This window comes from Anastrepha ludens, chromosome 6 (genome assembly GCF_028408465.1).
Source record: "Anastrepha ludens isolate Willacy chromosome 6, idAnaLude1.1, whole genome shotgun sequence".
Classification (NCBI taxonomy): domain Eukaryota; kingdom Metazoa; phylum Arthropoda; class Insecta; order Diptera; family Tephritidae; genus Anastrepha; species Anastrepha ludens.
This window is the reverse complement of record NC_071502.1, coordinates 91201333-91220184: the sequence shown is the minus strand read 5'-3', so window position 1 is coordinate 91220184 and position 18852 is coordinate 91201333. Positions and strand designations below refer to the sequence as shown.

At 36.0% G+C, this 18852-nt stretch overlaps 1 protein-coding gene across 1 annotated transcript in view; it reads right to left on the bottom strand.

Moving 5' to 3' along the window:
* Positions 1-224: 224 nt before the first annotated feature.
* The window catches only part of LOC128865978 (uncharacterized), a 113859-nt gene continuing 95231 nt past the window's right edge, over positions 225-18852 (bottom strand). Inside the window, exon 8 of the mRNA XM_054106427.1 lies at positions 225-2795. Within this exon, the coding sequence (XP_053962402.1) occupies positions 1887-2795 (909 nt within the window). The 3' untranslated portion in view covers positions 225-1886. The remainder of the gene's footprint in view (positions 2796-18852) is intronic.

Genomic DNA, 18852 nt, shown 5'->3' with positions numbered 1-18852 from the left:
TTACAGTAGCACAGAAAACAAACTATGTAACATATCACGCTGAAATTTGCCATGCAAGCTTATAACAGTCCTACCAAAAAACAAAAATTTTATGTTTGCCATATGTCATCCGCGGACCGTTTTATTGATAACGTCTCGTTCATATTTGAGCAGAAGGAACATTTTGAGATGTGACCCTTTTGTATTTAGGGTGCGATATGTATGTAAATGTACGTAGGCTGGATATTATTTTCACTCAATAAAATATGTTTGAGCTTAAAATTGTTCCAGTCTGTTGGTGTTAAACTGAATTTTTTTGCTTAAAAACTTAGTTCCTTTTTTGCCATTACGACCACTTGTGCACAAAATATCCATCAGCTTAACACTAATTTTTTTTGTTTTTAAATTTTTTTTTGAGTTTCAATTCACTTTAAAATTAATGATTGATCACAAATTACTGTTATTCTAGTATGCTTGTACAGACGTTTATTCCTGAATTTCTAAAAAAAACTGCTCACATTTCAATTTCCACACCGATTTGAGTCACATTAGATTTATCTAGGATTGCCATGAATGTGGGTATATGGAAAAATTTGAAAATTTCTAAAGTTTCTCCAAATAAATTTTAATGTTTAAAATGTCTTCTGTACTGACTCAAGAGCAATCATTAATTGTCCTACAGTTTTTTTAAAGTTATTGCATCATAATTTTGTGTTCGGCAACTACACATACAATTTAACTACACTTAGAATAATTATAACTGTATTTTTTACATACTAACTCATGTACCAGTATTTGAAAACATTCACTTACTCTAGCCTTATTTCAATACGATTTATTTCTACAGATTCTGCAGAGTGATTTAGAGCCGAAGAGTACTAGACTAAGAGGGACTATACTCATATGACTTACACACTTACAACGTCACATACAATTTTAGGCAATTTAGCACATTTTTACACACGCAAGTATACCCGCAGATTTATGGCTTAATTTATGATAAATACAACTCACTTTGCGCGCAAAAAAAACATTAAAAATAAATTACACAAATTTTCAATGAATGCGAACTTTGAGCAATTTTTCATAGAACATTTTAATTTTGTGATTCTCCATTCATTCTTACGCTGCCACACTTCCTCCGCTTTAATCTATATTTAGTACAATTGCGGCCATCTGTCATCCGAGAAACAATTAATGAGCATTAGTGCGTCGGAGCATTAAGTCAACAGGATGGCGTCCCAGGCGCTGCGCTTTCGGTTATGGTGTGAAATTACGTAAAGTAGGTATTATCATGTGACTGATAGTGCTTAAGCGCGCGCGCATACACACACACTCACAGCCACCTCGGCGAATGCTCACACAAACGTTTGTGAAATTCAAATTACATACTTGCGGCCTGCAAAATTTTGAAATTTTCATAGCAGCCTTACAGGCGCCGCATTGACGCCAGACTAAGTACTGGATTGCTTTAATCTTTTCGGACAAGACGCTTCCGCCCAGCCGCTGTCATGCTGCACTACTACCATTTTGCACCTTGGCCCCTACCATCTAGCATTGATGGCGCGTAATTTCATTTCGTGGCTCATTTTTGGCCTGCTGCATTTCCTGCTCAGTTGCTGTCGCTGTCACTGTGGCAGTTGTAACTGTCGTTGCCGTCTTTGCGCGCCTTTTTGGTCTTCCCGTCTGCCATCCGCCTACTTCCGGTACTCGGCCATTGGCATGGCAACTAACACAGACATGCTGCGCGCAGGCGGACTATGGCAAGCAACGCGCGTTGTGGTTAAAATATTGCCGCGACCAGTGACACCGCTACCGCCACCACCTCCCATAACCCCAGCACAAGCGGCGCCGCGTGCACAGTTGCGCGCCATTTGACTGTTTGCTAATATAACATTCTCCGCGTACTAAATATCCGGTATGCTGCGTCCGGTCGCCGACGCCGCTGCTGCGCCAGTTGACATTTTGACATCAACCCCTCCCATTCCACCTAGGCCGCCAGCTAGCGCGGCTGATTTATTTTTGGCACAGTTGGCATCATGGTAGATATGCTCGCACAATTTTGGCTCTGAGCTGGAGAATTTGCTTAGCTCATAGGCGTTGAGTGCACCGCCAGCCCCGTTGCTGGCGTCGTGCAATGCTGCCGCATGGCGTTCATGTTCGGCCAACGCCAAGTTGAGATTCAGTTCGCTGTGTTTGCTAAACGACGTTGTCATTGTCGTTGTGCGTGGCGGCAGCGCCTGTTGATGTGGCGGTTGATGGTGCGCGTAGTAGTGATGTGGCGCTGCGTGTGGAAAGCTTTTCGTCAGCGCATGCAAACTGCCCGAGCTGACAGTGCGTTCGAGTATTTCGCCCCAGTACTTTTCGGAGAGGCCTTCAATGTCGGGTCGTACGCTAGTGAAACTCAAGCCGCCACCACCGACACCACCACCACCACCGCCGCCGACATGATGGCTATGCCCATGATGACTGTGACTGCTGTTGCTGCAGCTGATATTTGGATTTTTACGCGCTTGCTGTGACGCGCTACGGCTGAGACTGTTAGTGCGTGCTCGCGCACAAATACCCAGCACTGAGCCGCCGCGTATGCCGCCGCCACCACCGCTGCCTCCTCCCCTGCTGCTGCCACCGCCTCCACTAGAGCTATTGCCACATTCGCTGCCGTTGTTATCGCCAGCAGCATCACCGCTATTGCTGCCTTTTGGTGGGCGCCCGGTGGGCGGTTCCGGCGGCAGTGGCAACGTTGTTATTTCGAAATCAGAATTGATGTGACAACAGGGTGATTTGTGTTCGGGCGTGTCCTCGGTGGGAAAGCACTGTAACGATAACAAAGTGAAACATATAAAGGGTGTCTAAACGAGATGGAGGTATAGTATGTAGTTGCACAGAAGCAGTGTATATGTAGATATATGTAAAGTTGCTAGGTTCATACGAGTAAATGGCAATTGAAAAGTGTTATAAAAGGTTGCAACTAGTAGGTTCAGAAACATTCGCATTTCTGACGCTTGTAGCAGCTATGTGAATGGAAAATGTCCTGAATTAGGCAAGAGCGTTAAAATTGCACTGAACTTGCCGCCTTATGGAATGGGGCTACTTGCCTGTGTGTGCAAAATGTTACTTATACGCCACGTTGAAAAGGAGATACTATAGCTAAAATTTTATGGCACCGCCAGTGTGAATTTAGGTAACTTTTAAGTAGCGAAAACGCTTGGCATGCGCATTACTGCACTTTGTCTAATCAAATCGTACACAAATGTGCGAAAATCGATACGCCATTTCGCTTTCGAATTTTAATTTGAACACTTTTTAGTTTTTTACTTCCCATGGTTGGCTAAAAAATACTTACTAAGCGTCGTGGTAAGTAATTTTAAGAAAATAATGAGAATTTGTACAGGCATAGCGGAGGCCATGCCGAGGATAATGAGTAAAAATCTTTAAATTAATAAGTTTCTTGTTTTAGACATAGAATTTTTTTCTTCTTTTGAAATTTTATCTTTCACTAGTTGCATCAGCAACCCGCCCACGGGTTACTTATTCAGTTCAAGTATTTTACCTCGTTGGATAGATCAAAAAACCTGCTAGTCTCTAAAAATATTTTTATAATAATTTCTATAAAAAATTACTGCTTGAAAGGTGTGAATTAGGAAATATTAGGAAATAAAATTAGTGAAGAATCGTAAATTGAAAACTTTAGTAAGCAACCATTTTTAACTTAGGCTTGGCCAAAATTTTATTGTTGATTTTCACTAATTGGCGTACTCTTCATTTAAGCACTTATTCCAATGCCTGGCTATTGAAGACTAGTCAGTGAGTATTGAGAATTTTCACCTTGACTTCTTCTTCTTCTTAATTGGCGCGGTAATCGCTTACGCGATTTTGGCCGAGTTTAACAAAGCGCAGCAGTCGTTTCTTTCTCGTGCTAACCGGCGCCAATTGGACACACCAAGTGAAGTCAAGTCCTTCTCCACCTGATCTTTCTAACGCAGAGGAGGTCTTCCTCTTCCTCTACTACCACCAGCTGGTACCGCATCGAATACTTTCAAAGCCGGAGCGTTTGTATCCATTCGGACGACATGACCCAGACATGACTCAGCCTCGACTAATGCGTAAAAATATTTGGTTATTTCCCGCCTTGTATTCGCCACTCGTTTCTTATCTCTACAATAATTTTTTATGAATAATTAAATTAAATATACATATATAAAGAATAATATATTTCCCTGTTGCTCCAAGGTGTTACATACTTGCACAAAATAAAGTTCCAAAATACCATCTTGATCGAAAATCCGGAGAAAATTTAAAATACGAGTTTATTCCTCAAAAGAGATATTATCGCCTTCAGATTACTCTCCATCAACTGCACCGCACTTATGACAGCGTTTGATCCACCGCTTGAAACATTGCTGGAACTCTATTTTCGTTGTATCCATCAGATCCATATTCGATTTTTTCATTACTTTCTTTCGGAAATACCTAATTTCCATGAAATTCAGCTCCTTGGGACCAACTTTGCAGCAAATCGCCGTAAACCTAAATCACTAACAACAATGTTTCGAATGGATTCATATGCAATGTTGAAGTCCTTTGCCTACCAGTCACTCAGATGAAAATATGTCTTACTTTTTTGTTAACCCTGGACCATCATCATTCGTCAGAAGGACGACATACGCTCCTATATTCCAGCATTCTCATTTTTCACAGTTTGCTTTGCTCTAAATTTGATGTCTATTGTGAACATTTTTTATATTCAGGGTGAACGATATGAAGTGTTACCAACTTTACACTGCTTTTATCTGTAAAACAGCTCATGACATCAACGCAAAATCGGTCTAATGACAGTTCAATATATTGTTTATAAGCCATCAAAAGCATTTGCGTCTCAGTTTTGTTGAATTTTTTTTTTCTGTGATGGAATTCAAACGTAATAGTGTGATTGCGTTATATTTGGCCTCAAGGTGAATAAAATGTTTGTGTATCACACTATAAAACGTTACAATGATGCTGGTAGCATTGCGAAACGCTATGAAGGTGGACCAAAAAAAAACCGCAACAACGCCAGAAATGGTTCGGAAAGTGAAGGTTCGACTTGAACGAAATCCACGTCGAAGTGGAAGAAAAATAGCCAAAGAACTGAGAATATCGCAAGGCAGCGTTCGACGCATATTGAAAAATGAGCTCAAGGTCAAGGCTTACAAGTTCCAAAAAGCACACGATCTTTCACCCAACAAAAAAAAGTTCGGTTGGAAAGAGCAAAGGAGTTGTTGCGCTTGCATGGACGTGGCGAATTTCCTAACATTGTGTTTTCTGATGAAAAAAATGTCCCAAATGAGTAGTTCATAAACACTCAAAACGATCGTGCTTACTTGATCGAACGCTCATACGAGAATTTGAGCCTACGCATGGCCACTCGAAGCAAGTTCCCATCGCAAGTAATGGTTTGAGCCGCAGTGACCGCTGATGGACGCTCTCCAATCGTTTTTATCGAGCCTGGTGTCAAAGTGAATGCGACATATTAAAATGTTTTAGAAGCTGCTTTAAAGTCGTGGACACGTAAACATTTCGGCCGTAGACCATGGACGTTCCAACAGGACTCGGCACCGTCCCATAAAGCTCGTGTGAACCAGGAATGGTTAAAAAATCATGTTCCACACTTCATTTCGTCCACAAAATGGCTTTCGAATTCGCCAGACACAAATCCGATAGACTATTCCATCTGATCCATTTTGGAGAGCAAGGTGAGGACTAAAAAATATGCCAGTATGGATGCGCTGAAAAAAGCGATTATACGAGAATGGGCCAAAATACCTCAGGATCACATTCGTAAAGCATGCAACTCATTTTATGACCGTTTGAAGGCTATAGTCAACGCAAAAGATGGTCATATCGAGCCAAAGTGAATATATGTCAAAATTTTAATCATTTTTGAACAATTTTGTCTTTGAAATCAATAAAAACTAATTTCACACAAAAAAGTGGCTTGTTTTTCGTTTACCCTGTAGATTTTAAATAGGCGGTCACCAAATCGATGAAGAATGACTTCAGTATGCAAAAAAAGGTAAAAAAGGGATAATCAGGCCAAAAGAGACATAGTTTTTCGGAAACATTTTTATTTTTGTGTTGGCGCCTCTTGCAAACGAGCGATATGATTTCCTGCATTGACGATTATCATAACTGATCGATTTTTGTACCCAGTTACCACTTGATGCAGAAATTACTTATTTTTTGTAGCGCTTCTTGCGAGCTTTATCGACAAGCATGACGCTTTGTGACGTCTCGAAAACGGGTCCGACATAACAAAAGTGCTGGAGTGAGAATTACAATTTCGGTAAAAGGTTCGAAATGATTTATTAAGTTCTTAGTTTGCTTGAAATGGTCATAAAAAAGAGATTTGAAGTGTCTAAAATACTCAAGAATGAATATCAAATTTAATCTCTGCTAGAAGAAGAGGACTAAAAATCGATCTTTAAAGTGCCTTAACCTTAAATTTTATTCCTAGCATATTTCTACGACCAGCAAGAATGTGGAGTGTGATAAGCTGTAGACGACTACTGTATGAGGGGAAATCATATGGTGAGTACCATCAAAAACTCTCCTTTTTTTGCACTATTATTTAAATGGTGGGACGAAAATTTACAAAATGCCAGGGTATTATTTTTATTATTTCATATAAATTGTATTAAAAACATCGTGTCATACGCCATACCCGACTGTTGCTTGGCGATAGCAACAATCTCTTATGGCAAAAAGTAATAACTGTATGTACTTAGAACTTTCTAGAACAACATACGGCATACCTAGTAATTCATATCCTCACTTGGTTGATCCACATACTCTAAAGCTGCAATATGCGATGCTGGAATATGCCGTCTTTAGTTGGATACCATATTAAGCATTTCATATTAGTAGGCATGAATGTGCCCAGAAAGTTTTTGTTCTTTGCATTTCATTTGACCAATTCCATCCTAGAAAATTTGGTGCTTGTTCATTAACCGAAAATCAGTAGACAGCAGCAAGGCTATTTTCCTCCTCGCTCGGTTTCTTGGCAAAATCAATTTCAATCTTCCTTAGTAAATCATGATATTTTCTGGTTAGGGATGGTTAAAACTCATTAAGCGTCCAATGCTCTGATTTCTTGAACTTGAGAATTTAATTCAAAAGTGTGTGGAAAAATATTGTTCGACCGATTAGAACCAATTTTCACAGCAAAAAAGTCGTACCAAGTCATCAATTAAGATTTAGACGGCAACACTCAACAGTCCAACAAATCCACAGGGTTATCAACAAAATACTTAACGATATGAATGACAGAAAATTTTTCGTAGTTTTTCGAACTTTTGAACAGCTAAAATTTTATATAAGATTTGATGGCGCATATTTCGATATCCTACCTATGACAGCTGGTGTACCAAAAGGCAGTTTTGTTGTTGTTGTTCAAGTGGTTGAGTATTTCCACTGAAATAATGTTAATTAGTAACCAGCACCGTGTTACTACCACCATCCTCGTATAATTTTGTTTTTTGTTCTAAGTCTGATCTATTTAGTGAGGTTCAAGTATAGCAGAAAACTCTTTATCACGATGCCTGAGATCTCATTAATTTGCTGCAAGAAAGGCTTACCAAAGGAGCGGAGTCGTGCCTTAGCTAGCCCTGGACATTCACATAAGTAGTGGAAAAAACTTTCCTTCGCTCCTTCCGCTTGACAGCTTCTGCAGATAGGATTGAAGGGTAGATTGAGTTTAGCTGCGTGATCCCCTACTTTCCAATGGCCTGTAAGGGTTGTAGTGATGCGTGCGATGTTTGGTCGAGAACATCCTAACATGTGATTCGTCCTTTGGATTTTGTATGACGGCCATGTGTTTTTTGTTATAATACATGTAGTTAGTTGCTTCCATCTTCTTTCAGCTAAAACATGATAGTGTGAAGCAACGTATGCTTTTAATGTGTTGAGTGGGGTGGAGACTGCCACCGCCTCTGCTATTTCTAGTGTCGAGCCTTTTCTTGCTAGCTCATCCGCTATCTCATTACCCCGTATGTTCCTGTGACCGGGAACCCATATTAGAGTGATTTCAAGCCAATGACTAAGCATTTCCAGCTGCTCTCTACACTGTAAGACTAGTTTGGAAGAAATGGAGTTGGAGTCTAAGGCCTTTATAGCTGTTTGGCTGCCTGAGAAGATAGCTACTGTTGCGCCAACTTCCTTGTAGAGTTTTAGTGATTTGCATGCTTCTCTGATCGCTAATAGTTCTGCCTGGAACACGCTGGCATAGTCAGGAAGACGAATTGACTGAGATAGGTTGAGCTGCTCCGAATGGAAGCCAGCTCCCACACCACAGTTCATCTTAGAACCGTCGGTATAGATTTCGATATCGTATCTTCCAATCACCTTCTCTTTACTCCATTCGGCTCTCGGTGGAAAATGTACCGTAAAGCCTTTTTTGAAGCTAAGGTCGGGGACTGTGGAGTCTGATCTGTTTTTGAGCAGCGAGGGCCCCTGTAGGAGGATCTTACTGTGACCGTACGACCTTGTTGTCCAGCTTCCTATGTCTCTGAGTCTCACCGCGATACAAGTAGCTATTCTTTTAATGTTTAAATCTAATGGTAACAGGTCAGAGTTAGATCATTGAGCGCTTCTGTAGGACTGGTGCTAAGCGTTCCTGTAGTTAAGATGCACGCTGTTCTTTGTATCTTGTTCAACTTAGTTTTGTTGTATTTCTTTTCTGTTGCAGTCCACCAAACTAGTGCCGCATATGTTCGTATTGGCCTTACAATGGCTGTGTAGGACCAATTGTATAGTTTTGGTTGGAGACCTCATTTTTTACGCACCTGCCTGTTACCAGTGTAAAGTGCTATATTCGGTTTCTTTACCCTGCACTCTACGTTGGACTTCCACCTGAGCTTGGGATCTAGGATAAGACCTCGGTATTTTACCTGTTGGATTAGCGTGAGACTGACGCCCTTTAGTTTTGGGAGATCAAAGTTTGGTACCTTGGTTTTTTTGGTGAATAGCATTGGTTTAGTTTTTCTCGGGTTTGCACTTAAACCACAGCCCGTGGCCCAATTGCTGAGTAATACCAGAGCTCCTTCCATAATCTCACTGATTGTGGTTGGAAACATTCCTGAAACCATAAGCACTATGTCGTCCGCGTACGCCACTACTTTAATTTCTTTTCGGTTGAATTTGGTAAGGATGTTGTTAGCGACTAGTAACCACATCAGAGGGGATAAGACTCCTCCCAGAGGGGTTCCCCTGTTGACATAGCGTTTTACCGTGCTGCCGCCTACCTCACCGATATTGTTTTAGTTTTAAGCATGTTCTCTATCCATTCGTTGAGACCTATGTCTATGCCTAATATATTAAGAGCCTCAATTAGTGATCTTGTGCTAACATTGTTAAACGCCTCCTCTATGTCGAGAAAAGCGACTAGTGGGTATTGTTTGTATTCTATGCTCCTCTCAATCGCACTTACGACCTCATGAAGAGCTGTCTCTGTGGATTTTCCTTTGAGGTAGGTATGTTGGCAGTGTACTAGGACCTCCGACAACACATAATACAATGATAGCAATTTTCCCATGTGGTATTGTATTAATGGCATCAAGCAATGACGAAAAACTGGCGACCTTCACACTTCAAAAATTAATAAACAATACAGTAAACTGGTTTGACGAATGGGGTAAAGAAGTTAATTAAGACAAAACTATACAAATCTATACTACAAAGGTGAATGTCTGTACGTTGTCCGCGCATCACTAGGAAACGATAACACCAAATGACGTACAAATTTGTATACATTCATATTTTCACCCAATGAAGGTTATAGGTATGTTTTTATGATTGAACTCCCTTCCCACAGCCCCCAGGCCGCGCCACCACTCTCCTTCGTCACTAATAATCGTATATTTGCTTAAATTTAATCTAAAAAAAAAGAGGTTGTCTGTAAAGTCGGTATACTGACGATAGTTTAACGTGATAACGTCATAAGAAAACACTGATTGAATGGTTGCATTTTTCAAACGAAAATTTTAATTTGTTTGATAGATATTTTGTATGGATATAGAGAATGAGTTAACATTAACATAATATAACATAACATAACATAACATAACATAACATAACATAACATAACATAACATAACATAACATAACATAACATAACATAACATAACATAACATAACATAACATAACATAACATAACATAACATAACATAACATAACATAACATAACATAACATAACATAACATAACATAACATAACATAACACAGCACAACACAACACAACACAACATAACATAACACAACATAACATAACATAACATAACATAACATAACATAACATAACATAACATAACATAACATAACATAACATAACATAACATAACATAACATAACATAACATAACATAACATAACATAACATAACATAACATAACATAACATAACATAACATAACATAACATAACATAACATAACATAACATAACATAACATAACATAACATAACATAACATAACATAACATAACACAGCACAACACAACACAACATAACATAACATAACATAACATAACATAACATAACATAACATCACATAACATAACATAACATAACATAACATAACATAACATAACATAACATAACATAACATAACATAACATAACATAACATAACATAACATAACATAACATAACATAACATAACATAACATAACATAACATAACATAACATAACATAACATAACATAACATAACATAACATAACATAACATGACATGACATAACATGACATAACATAACATAACATAACATAACATAACATAACATAGCATAACATAACATAACATAACATAACATAACATAACATAACATAACATAACATAACATAACATAACATAACATAACATAACATATCATAAAGCACTCACCAACAGCTTTCATTTGATACCCATATTGTACATACACGTCCGAAGGTTACCCGGGTCCACGTTTTGACCTATATCTCGAGACCCTATCTACCAATAGGTATTCAAACTATACGGAAATCATCTTCAATACCTACTTAACAATGTGTGTAAGTTTGGTTTAATTGGGTTCAAAGACACGGCGGGTCCACGTTTTGGCATATATTTCGAGACCCTAGTCATCAATAGATATGAAAATTACCCCGTATTAAAGCACTTATCAACAGCTTTCATTTGATATCCATATTGTACAAACACATTCTAGGGTCCACGCTTTGGTCTCTATCTCGAGACCCTAGTCACGGAGCGGATGGAAATACTCTGAACTAAAGCATTCACCAACAGCTTCCATTTGATACCCATATTGTACATACACATCCGAAGGTTACCCGGGTCCACGTTTTGACCTATATCTCGAGACCCTATCTACCAATAGGTATCCAAACTATACGGAAACCATCTTCAATACCTCCTTAACAATGTGTGTAAGTTTGGTTTAATTCGGTGCAAAGACGCGGCGGGTCCACGTTTTGGCATATATTTCCAGACCCTAGTCATCAATAGGTATGAAAATTACCCCGTATTAAAGCACTTATCAACAGCTTTCATTTGATACCCATATTGTACATACACAACCAAAGGTTACCCGGGTCCACGTTTTGTTCTATATCTCGAGACCCCAGTCACGGAGCGGCATGAAAAATTAATAATTATAGCATTAAAACAACAGGTATTATTACAAACTTGGTTTTATTTTAAATTCTTCAAGTGAATCAAATTAATAATAATCAATGAGAAGGCATATGCAAATACAAATTTATATATGTACATATGCGCATATACATACATATATACGCTCACTTAAGTAGGAGAGAGCAAGATGTCGAACGTTGCCGTTCGTTTGCTTTGTTTGCTTTGTCGTTCGTTCCGCGCTTTCGCTTGCAGTTCATGCAATGCAATGAGCAAGGTAACGACAAATGAGCAAGGTAACACTAATGAGCAAGGTAACACTAATGAGCAAGGTAACACTAAAGAGCAAGGTAACACTAATGAGCAAGGTAACACTAAAGAGCAAGGTAACACTAATGAGCAAGGTAACACTAAAGAGCAAGGTAACACTAATGAGCAAGGTAACTACATATGAGCAAGGTAACACTAAAGAGCAAGGTAACACTAATGAGCAAGGTAACGACACATTTTTTCGTGCGTGCAGCCTGTTAAATCGAATTATAAGACGTTATCACGTCAAAAATCTTAGCTTTTCCTATTTTCCACTATTTATAGCACACTCTAGAGTTCATAATCCTCATAAGCTGTTCAACTATGACCCAAATGTAAAGTTCAAAAACGGTTTGAGATAGAAAATTAATTAAAATAATTTTGCTTGATATTTTTCTGATTGGTTGTTTTGATTTTATTCAACGAGGTATAGCAACGGATGCCGGGTATTGTAATATTATGGTTATTAATAAAAAAATATTTTCTATGAAATTATTGTTTGTAATTCTTTTATATATATATTTATTATTTATATTTTATTATACATATGCTAAATCCCTCAAAACGACTCCTACGCGAGCGGGGCCGCGGGTTAAAGCTGGTCATGTTGTATATAAAAACAAAAATACCTCAAAATAAAAATCGGCCCAGCAGCAAAATATCTTGGAATAACTAATGACGACAAACTAACAAGGAAACAGCATATCATTAACAAAAGAAATAAAATTAAGAATAAGTACTGGTAATTGAATTGGCTAATCGGACGAGCATCAAAACTATCACTTTATAATAATATTACTCCTATCTGGAAATACGGAATAGAAATATGGGGATCGACTAAAAACACAAATTTTCAGCTCATACAGAGAACACAATCCAAAATGTTACGAAATGTAACAAATGCTGGTTAGTTTATTTCCAATGAAGCCATTCAGCGTGACTTAAACGTAGCCAAAATCCAAGAAACAATCAAAAAATGTAGCACTAAGCATATACAGCGACTGTCAGTCTACCAAAATGAACAAATGCGTAAAATAGTGCTGGCAGAAAATATCAAACGAAGATTAAAGCGACTCACACCGACTTATCTAACTATAAGATTTACAGTGTAATTACACAAACAAAAACAAAAACAAAAACAAAAAAAAACAGATTCTTCTTACATTGGTAAAAGAACAATGTAGACCTTAATTGTACAAAAATTACATATTGTTAATATAAAGGGTGGTTAAGTTTCAAGAGCCGGTATTGATTTTGAATAAAATACAATTTTTTTAAGAAATTATTGTCATTTCTCTTTATTATAATAATATTGATATGGCTCAATTACGTATTGAACAAAAGATTGGCCAAATGGCTACCGAGGCCTTGGCGGCACATCTCCATCCGATGGTCCAAATTTTCAATGACGCTGAGGCATAATTGAGGTTCTATGCCGTTACTATTCACAGTAACTGCCCAATGATGACGCCGGCTTATAAACCGCACCAAACAGTCACTCTTTGTAGGTGCATTGTTTTTCGGCAATCACTCTTGGATTATCATTCGCCCAAAAGCGGCAATTCTGCTTATTGACGAATCCATTGAGGCGAAAATGTGCCTCATCACTGAAGACGATTTTTTTCGAAAATTGGTCATTCACTGTTGCCATTTCCTGCCACCATTCTTGGTCAGGAGCCACCAACTTGAAATGGTCAAGAGGTTTTAGTTCTTGAGTCAATTGCACCTTGTAAGCATGTACATGCAAGTCTTTATGCAAAATGTTCATGAACGACGAGCGTGAGAGGTGCAATTGTTGGGCACGAGGACGAGTTGAGGTGGACGGCTCTTCACCCACACTATCGCGAACAGCAGCAATATTTTCTGCAGTACGAGCTGAACGAGCATGCACTGGTGTTTTCACATCTCCTACAGACCCGGTTTGCTCAATTTTTCCGATTGTACGCACATTTGGACGACTAAATTGACCGAAAAAATCACGAAGTGCGCGATATGCATTTTGATTTGAAGGCCCGTTTTTATAATAAGCCTGAATAACTTTAACTCGTTGCTCGATTATGTATCTTTCCATGGTTTAAATTGAATTAGTCTGAGATTGTAAAATGTTAATTGAAATTCGTAAAAATCATCATCGGCCCTTAAAATTTAACCACCTTTTATAGCAGATTGTAATAAATAAAGGGAGTATAAAAAAAAAAACAAAAAAAGGAAGAAAAAACAAACAAATTGAATTTATTTTTGATTGAATAACTTATCATTAATTATCTGCAGTCCTTCGTAATCTGTGGGAAACACTGCATTTCTAGGTTATCAGGAATTAAATAAATAAATTAGTCTCTCATTTCCTCACAAGCTTACCAAAATTATGCTTCGACAATAATTCTAAGTTCACCCTTTTTTATTTTATATAACTACTAATTAAAAATATTTCACCTTCCTTTGATTGTTTGTTGCTAGTGATACTCCTTCATAAGTTACATGAAATACTAAACTCTGCCAATCTGGCCTTTGTTTATTTATTTGAACTCTGATTGCATTGATATTGGCACCCCTTTGAACGGTTTAATTACGACACGTTAAAACTCAATAAATATTCTGAATGGCTTTCAGCAGTGTAATCAAAGTTTCTGCAAAAATATATAAAATCAAAGTAGTGGGGAATGATGCGTAAGCGAAAATTTATTGCTTTCTATTGCGCATTCATTAAATTAACAATAAATGCCTTGACTTTTGCACTTTCGCACTTTCACACTTTTATGTCCTTTGTCTGTTTGCCTGGCACGCACACTCACACCTTCTTTATGGCTGACTACTACCTTAGTTTAGTTACAAGCTTCCCAAGCATACGAGGGGAGGTCAAATAGTTCATGGTGATGTGAAGGGGTGGTTGATTTACATAGCACTGCTTGGCAACGTAATACTAGGTGTATTAGAATCAAATCAAAGAATCAAATTCAGGAAATACGGTTCATAACACCATCGGAAAACCAAATTGACCGAGCAGAAAGAAAATTGAAAACAGAAATGAAAACGGTTTTTCGAGCCTTTATTAAGTTCTTCACTAAGCAAAGAGAAATATCAGTAGGTACTCATGAAAGGTATGCTCAGGAGAAACAATCATTTATAAGTAGTTTTGGATTTCTCCATCAAGCTGAAAAATCAGTTGATGCCTAGCAGCGCTTAGCCCACCCGTTGGAGATGATGAATTGAAAAAAATGCGAAAAACTTGTGCTGGAAGATGTTCGTTTGAAGAGGATGCTAATAGAGAAAATAATTACAGTATCACCCACAATCATTTAGAATCCCCACCATGATTATTTTGGCTAAATATTTTAGCTAGAATGCTCACACCACTTCGGAGTGCTCACGCAGGTTTCTGAATCTTGGTAGCGGAAATAAGTATGGAATAAAAAACTGTATTTTTATGAATCTTAATTTTATCATCAAGAAGTTGAGTCGTAGTACGAGTATATGCGGTGAAACAAGTAGTTGCAGCACCTCCTAAGAAGATCAAATCACGACAATTAGCTCGAAAGGTGATGTCGTACTTGAACAGTTTTTTCGGACTCACAAGTCATCTTATTGGCTTATTTTAAAGAGAAAACTTTTGATAAAACTTTGAATATTTTTGCTAAAAAAATATAAGAAATTTGTCAATAAAACCCATAAACCATAAGCCCAGTATTCGTTATTCATCCAAACTTATTGTGTTATCTTCTAAGCAGGCTCTTTTCGAAATAAAAAACTTCTGCTCTCGAATAGCCCAATCTTCAAATTTTATTTCAAACGCAATTCCGGAATCAACTTCAATGCTTAGCTTAAATTTTCTTCTACAACTTCTACCGGCTCAAAACGCGTGTCCCGGAGAAGTAATTGGAGTTTTGGGGAGCGAAAAAAATCGTACTCAGCTGATATGAGTAGGGTTGTTGTGGAACTTTTTCTTCTTCTTGATTGGCGCGCTAACCGCTCAAGCGAGTTTGGCCGAGTTTAAGAAACCGCGAAAGAATTTCTTTCTCGTCCAACCCAACGCCAGCTGGACACACCAAATGGAAATTGAAAAAAAAGTCTAACTTCATAGGTATCTACTAAGTAAACTCAAAGGTGAATATATCGAAATCTTATATTGCATGCACTATATCTACAGTTTTCGAAAGAAATGAATTCTGATGCTAACAAACTTCATCGACTCATATGATTGCCCTAATCACTACTAATTCGTACCTCTACGATTTCTTCCCATATACACCCCGTCGCAAAATTATAAACACACCACTATTTCCTTTTTTTTTTAAATTCATAATGCAACAACGCTTTGCAAGCGAAAGTTTAAAATTTTGTATAAAATTAAAAAAAAAATTTAAAAAGACTTAAAACAAAAAAATGTTTAATTCGAATTTTTTTTTTAATTTTCATGTTTCAAATTTTGTACGAACCTAAAAAAAAATTGTTTCTTTTAATTTAATTTAAGTAATTTAATTAAACAAATTTTATTTGAAATAATTTATTTTAAATTTAATTTCGACCCTTATTTAATTTCACAGTTTTCTACTCCTTCATACTGGTAACTTTTCGCTCCACCCTTGTATATCCGCCTTCATACACCCACATATTTATCTATCCACTAACCCAATCAAGCATAAATTAAGCGCTGCTCGATCTGAGTTTATTAATGATAGCGGAACCCTTTGATTTATTGCGCCTTTTCACGGCAAAGTAAATATGGCGATAAATATTTAATTTGCAGCACCCACATTGGCGCGCTGTGCGCTACTTTTACTGCTTCTGTAGACTGCTATTGTATGTTTTTATAAACCATATTTATCTAGTATACATATTTTACATAAATTTTCGTAATTTCAAAATATATTATTTAATTTCCTCTTACTCTCTCCTTTAAACCCAGCCACTTCTGTTTATCCTTTGCCTATGCCAGCAGTTGGTTAATTTTCAATTTATAATTTATTATTATTTTGAATACATTTGCATTTATAATCTGGTTTTATCGACACATTGCCGAACAACGACACCAAAAATTATCGTTGGCAAATCAGTTTGTCAGCGCTGTTGGGTTGTTAAATAATTTCCTACAAATTTTGTTATCCGGATTAACTGTCGGCTGCAGTTGAATAGCCAGTATAATTTATTAATATTACCATTTATTTATTAACATAAATCTGTTCGTATCTCTCGTTGCATGATGACACTGATACTGATGAATCATTGCTGTTGCAATTTGCAACATTTTATACGATATATGCAAGTACAATTAGCTATTACCACCAGAGGCGGGACAACGACGTACGGTTCTCAAATTAAATTAAATTTAAGTAGTTTCGGAGTGAATACAGAATAATATCTTAATTGAAGGCTATGCAGTACAAGAACGAAATGAAAATAACAAGGTTCTTATAACGGAAAATGGTAATAGAGATCAAGGAATACTATCTGTCATAGACTGTTTTCAAAGTAAAGATCTACATTTTTCTTAAGGCAGTAGAAGGTGATAAAACGACCCCTTTGAAACCACAGGCATCTTACATTTGAGGTAGAAAATATGTTGCTTGCATTTACGTGAAATATGAAGATAATTTCTTTGACACATATTAATCTTCTAGCTGCCTCATAGCTGTGTGTTTTGGCGCGTTTTAGGCAAAACAGAAAAGGGCTACGATTGAAAGGCATTTATGCTTCTGAGTGGCTAAGTGTGGCTGAAGGTTGATGAATTTATGTGGTGCATTTCGTAGCATATTTTAGGGAGAGCTTTAAATTTAAAATTGAAATATGTTATTATTTTTATTTATATCCCATGCCGAATACTACTAATACTACATAAGTAAATAAATAAATAACTGTAAGATAACAAATAAATAAATAAATCAATAAATAAATAATTGAAGAAATTAATAAATGAATGAATAAATAAAGAAGTAAATTAATAAAAAAATAACTAAATAAATGAGCAAATATATGAATAACTAAAAAATAAAAAAAAAATAAAAATAAATTAATAAATTAAAAAATAAATAAATAAGTAAATAAATAACTTAAAAAAAATAAAAGTAAATAATAAATAAACTAAAAATAACTAAAAAATAAATAAATTAATTAATTAATAAATAATAAAGAATAACACAAATAAATAAATAAATGAATGAATAAATATAGAAATAAATTAATAAAAAAATAACTAAATAAATAAGCAAATATATGAATAACTAAAAAAAATAAAAATAAAAAAAATAAATTAATAAATTACAAAGTAAATAAATAAGTAAATAAATTAAAAATAGCTAAAAAATAAATAAATGAATGAATAAATAAAGAAAGAAAAAAAAAAATTAAAAAATAAATAAATAAATAAATAACTTAAAAGAAATAAAAATGAATAATAAATAAACTAAAAATAACTAAAAAATAAATAAGTTAATTAATTAATTAATAATAAAGAATAACACAAATAAAAATAAATAAATGAATGAATAAATTAAGAAATAAATGAATAAAAAATAAATAACTAAATAAAAGAGTAAATACATAACTAAAAAAAAAAAAATAAAAACAAATAAATAAATTAATTAATATATAATAAATAATAAAATAACTAAATAAATAAATTAATTAATAAATAATAAAACAAATAAATGAATCAGCTGAAGAAAGGGTAACATATGCAAGTTGGTTCAAAAAAAAGTTTTTGAATCAACTACATTTATTATTTTATTTTTATGCCTATTTTTTCCCAAAAAGTTTCTTGGCTACGCTAGCAAAAACAAAAAAAAGGTGGCATTTAAGGTATTAGCCTGATCAAATACTCCTTTTTTATAGATATTTTTTAGCAACTTTTTTTTAGAAAATATAATGCGATCGTTTTGCTACTTTCGTTACTTTTCAGCCCTAACTTTCCATACTACATAAAGTCTGA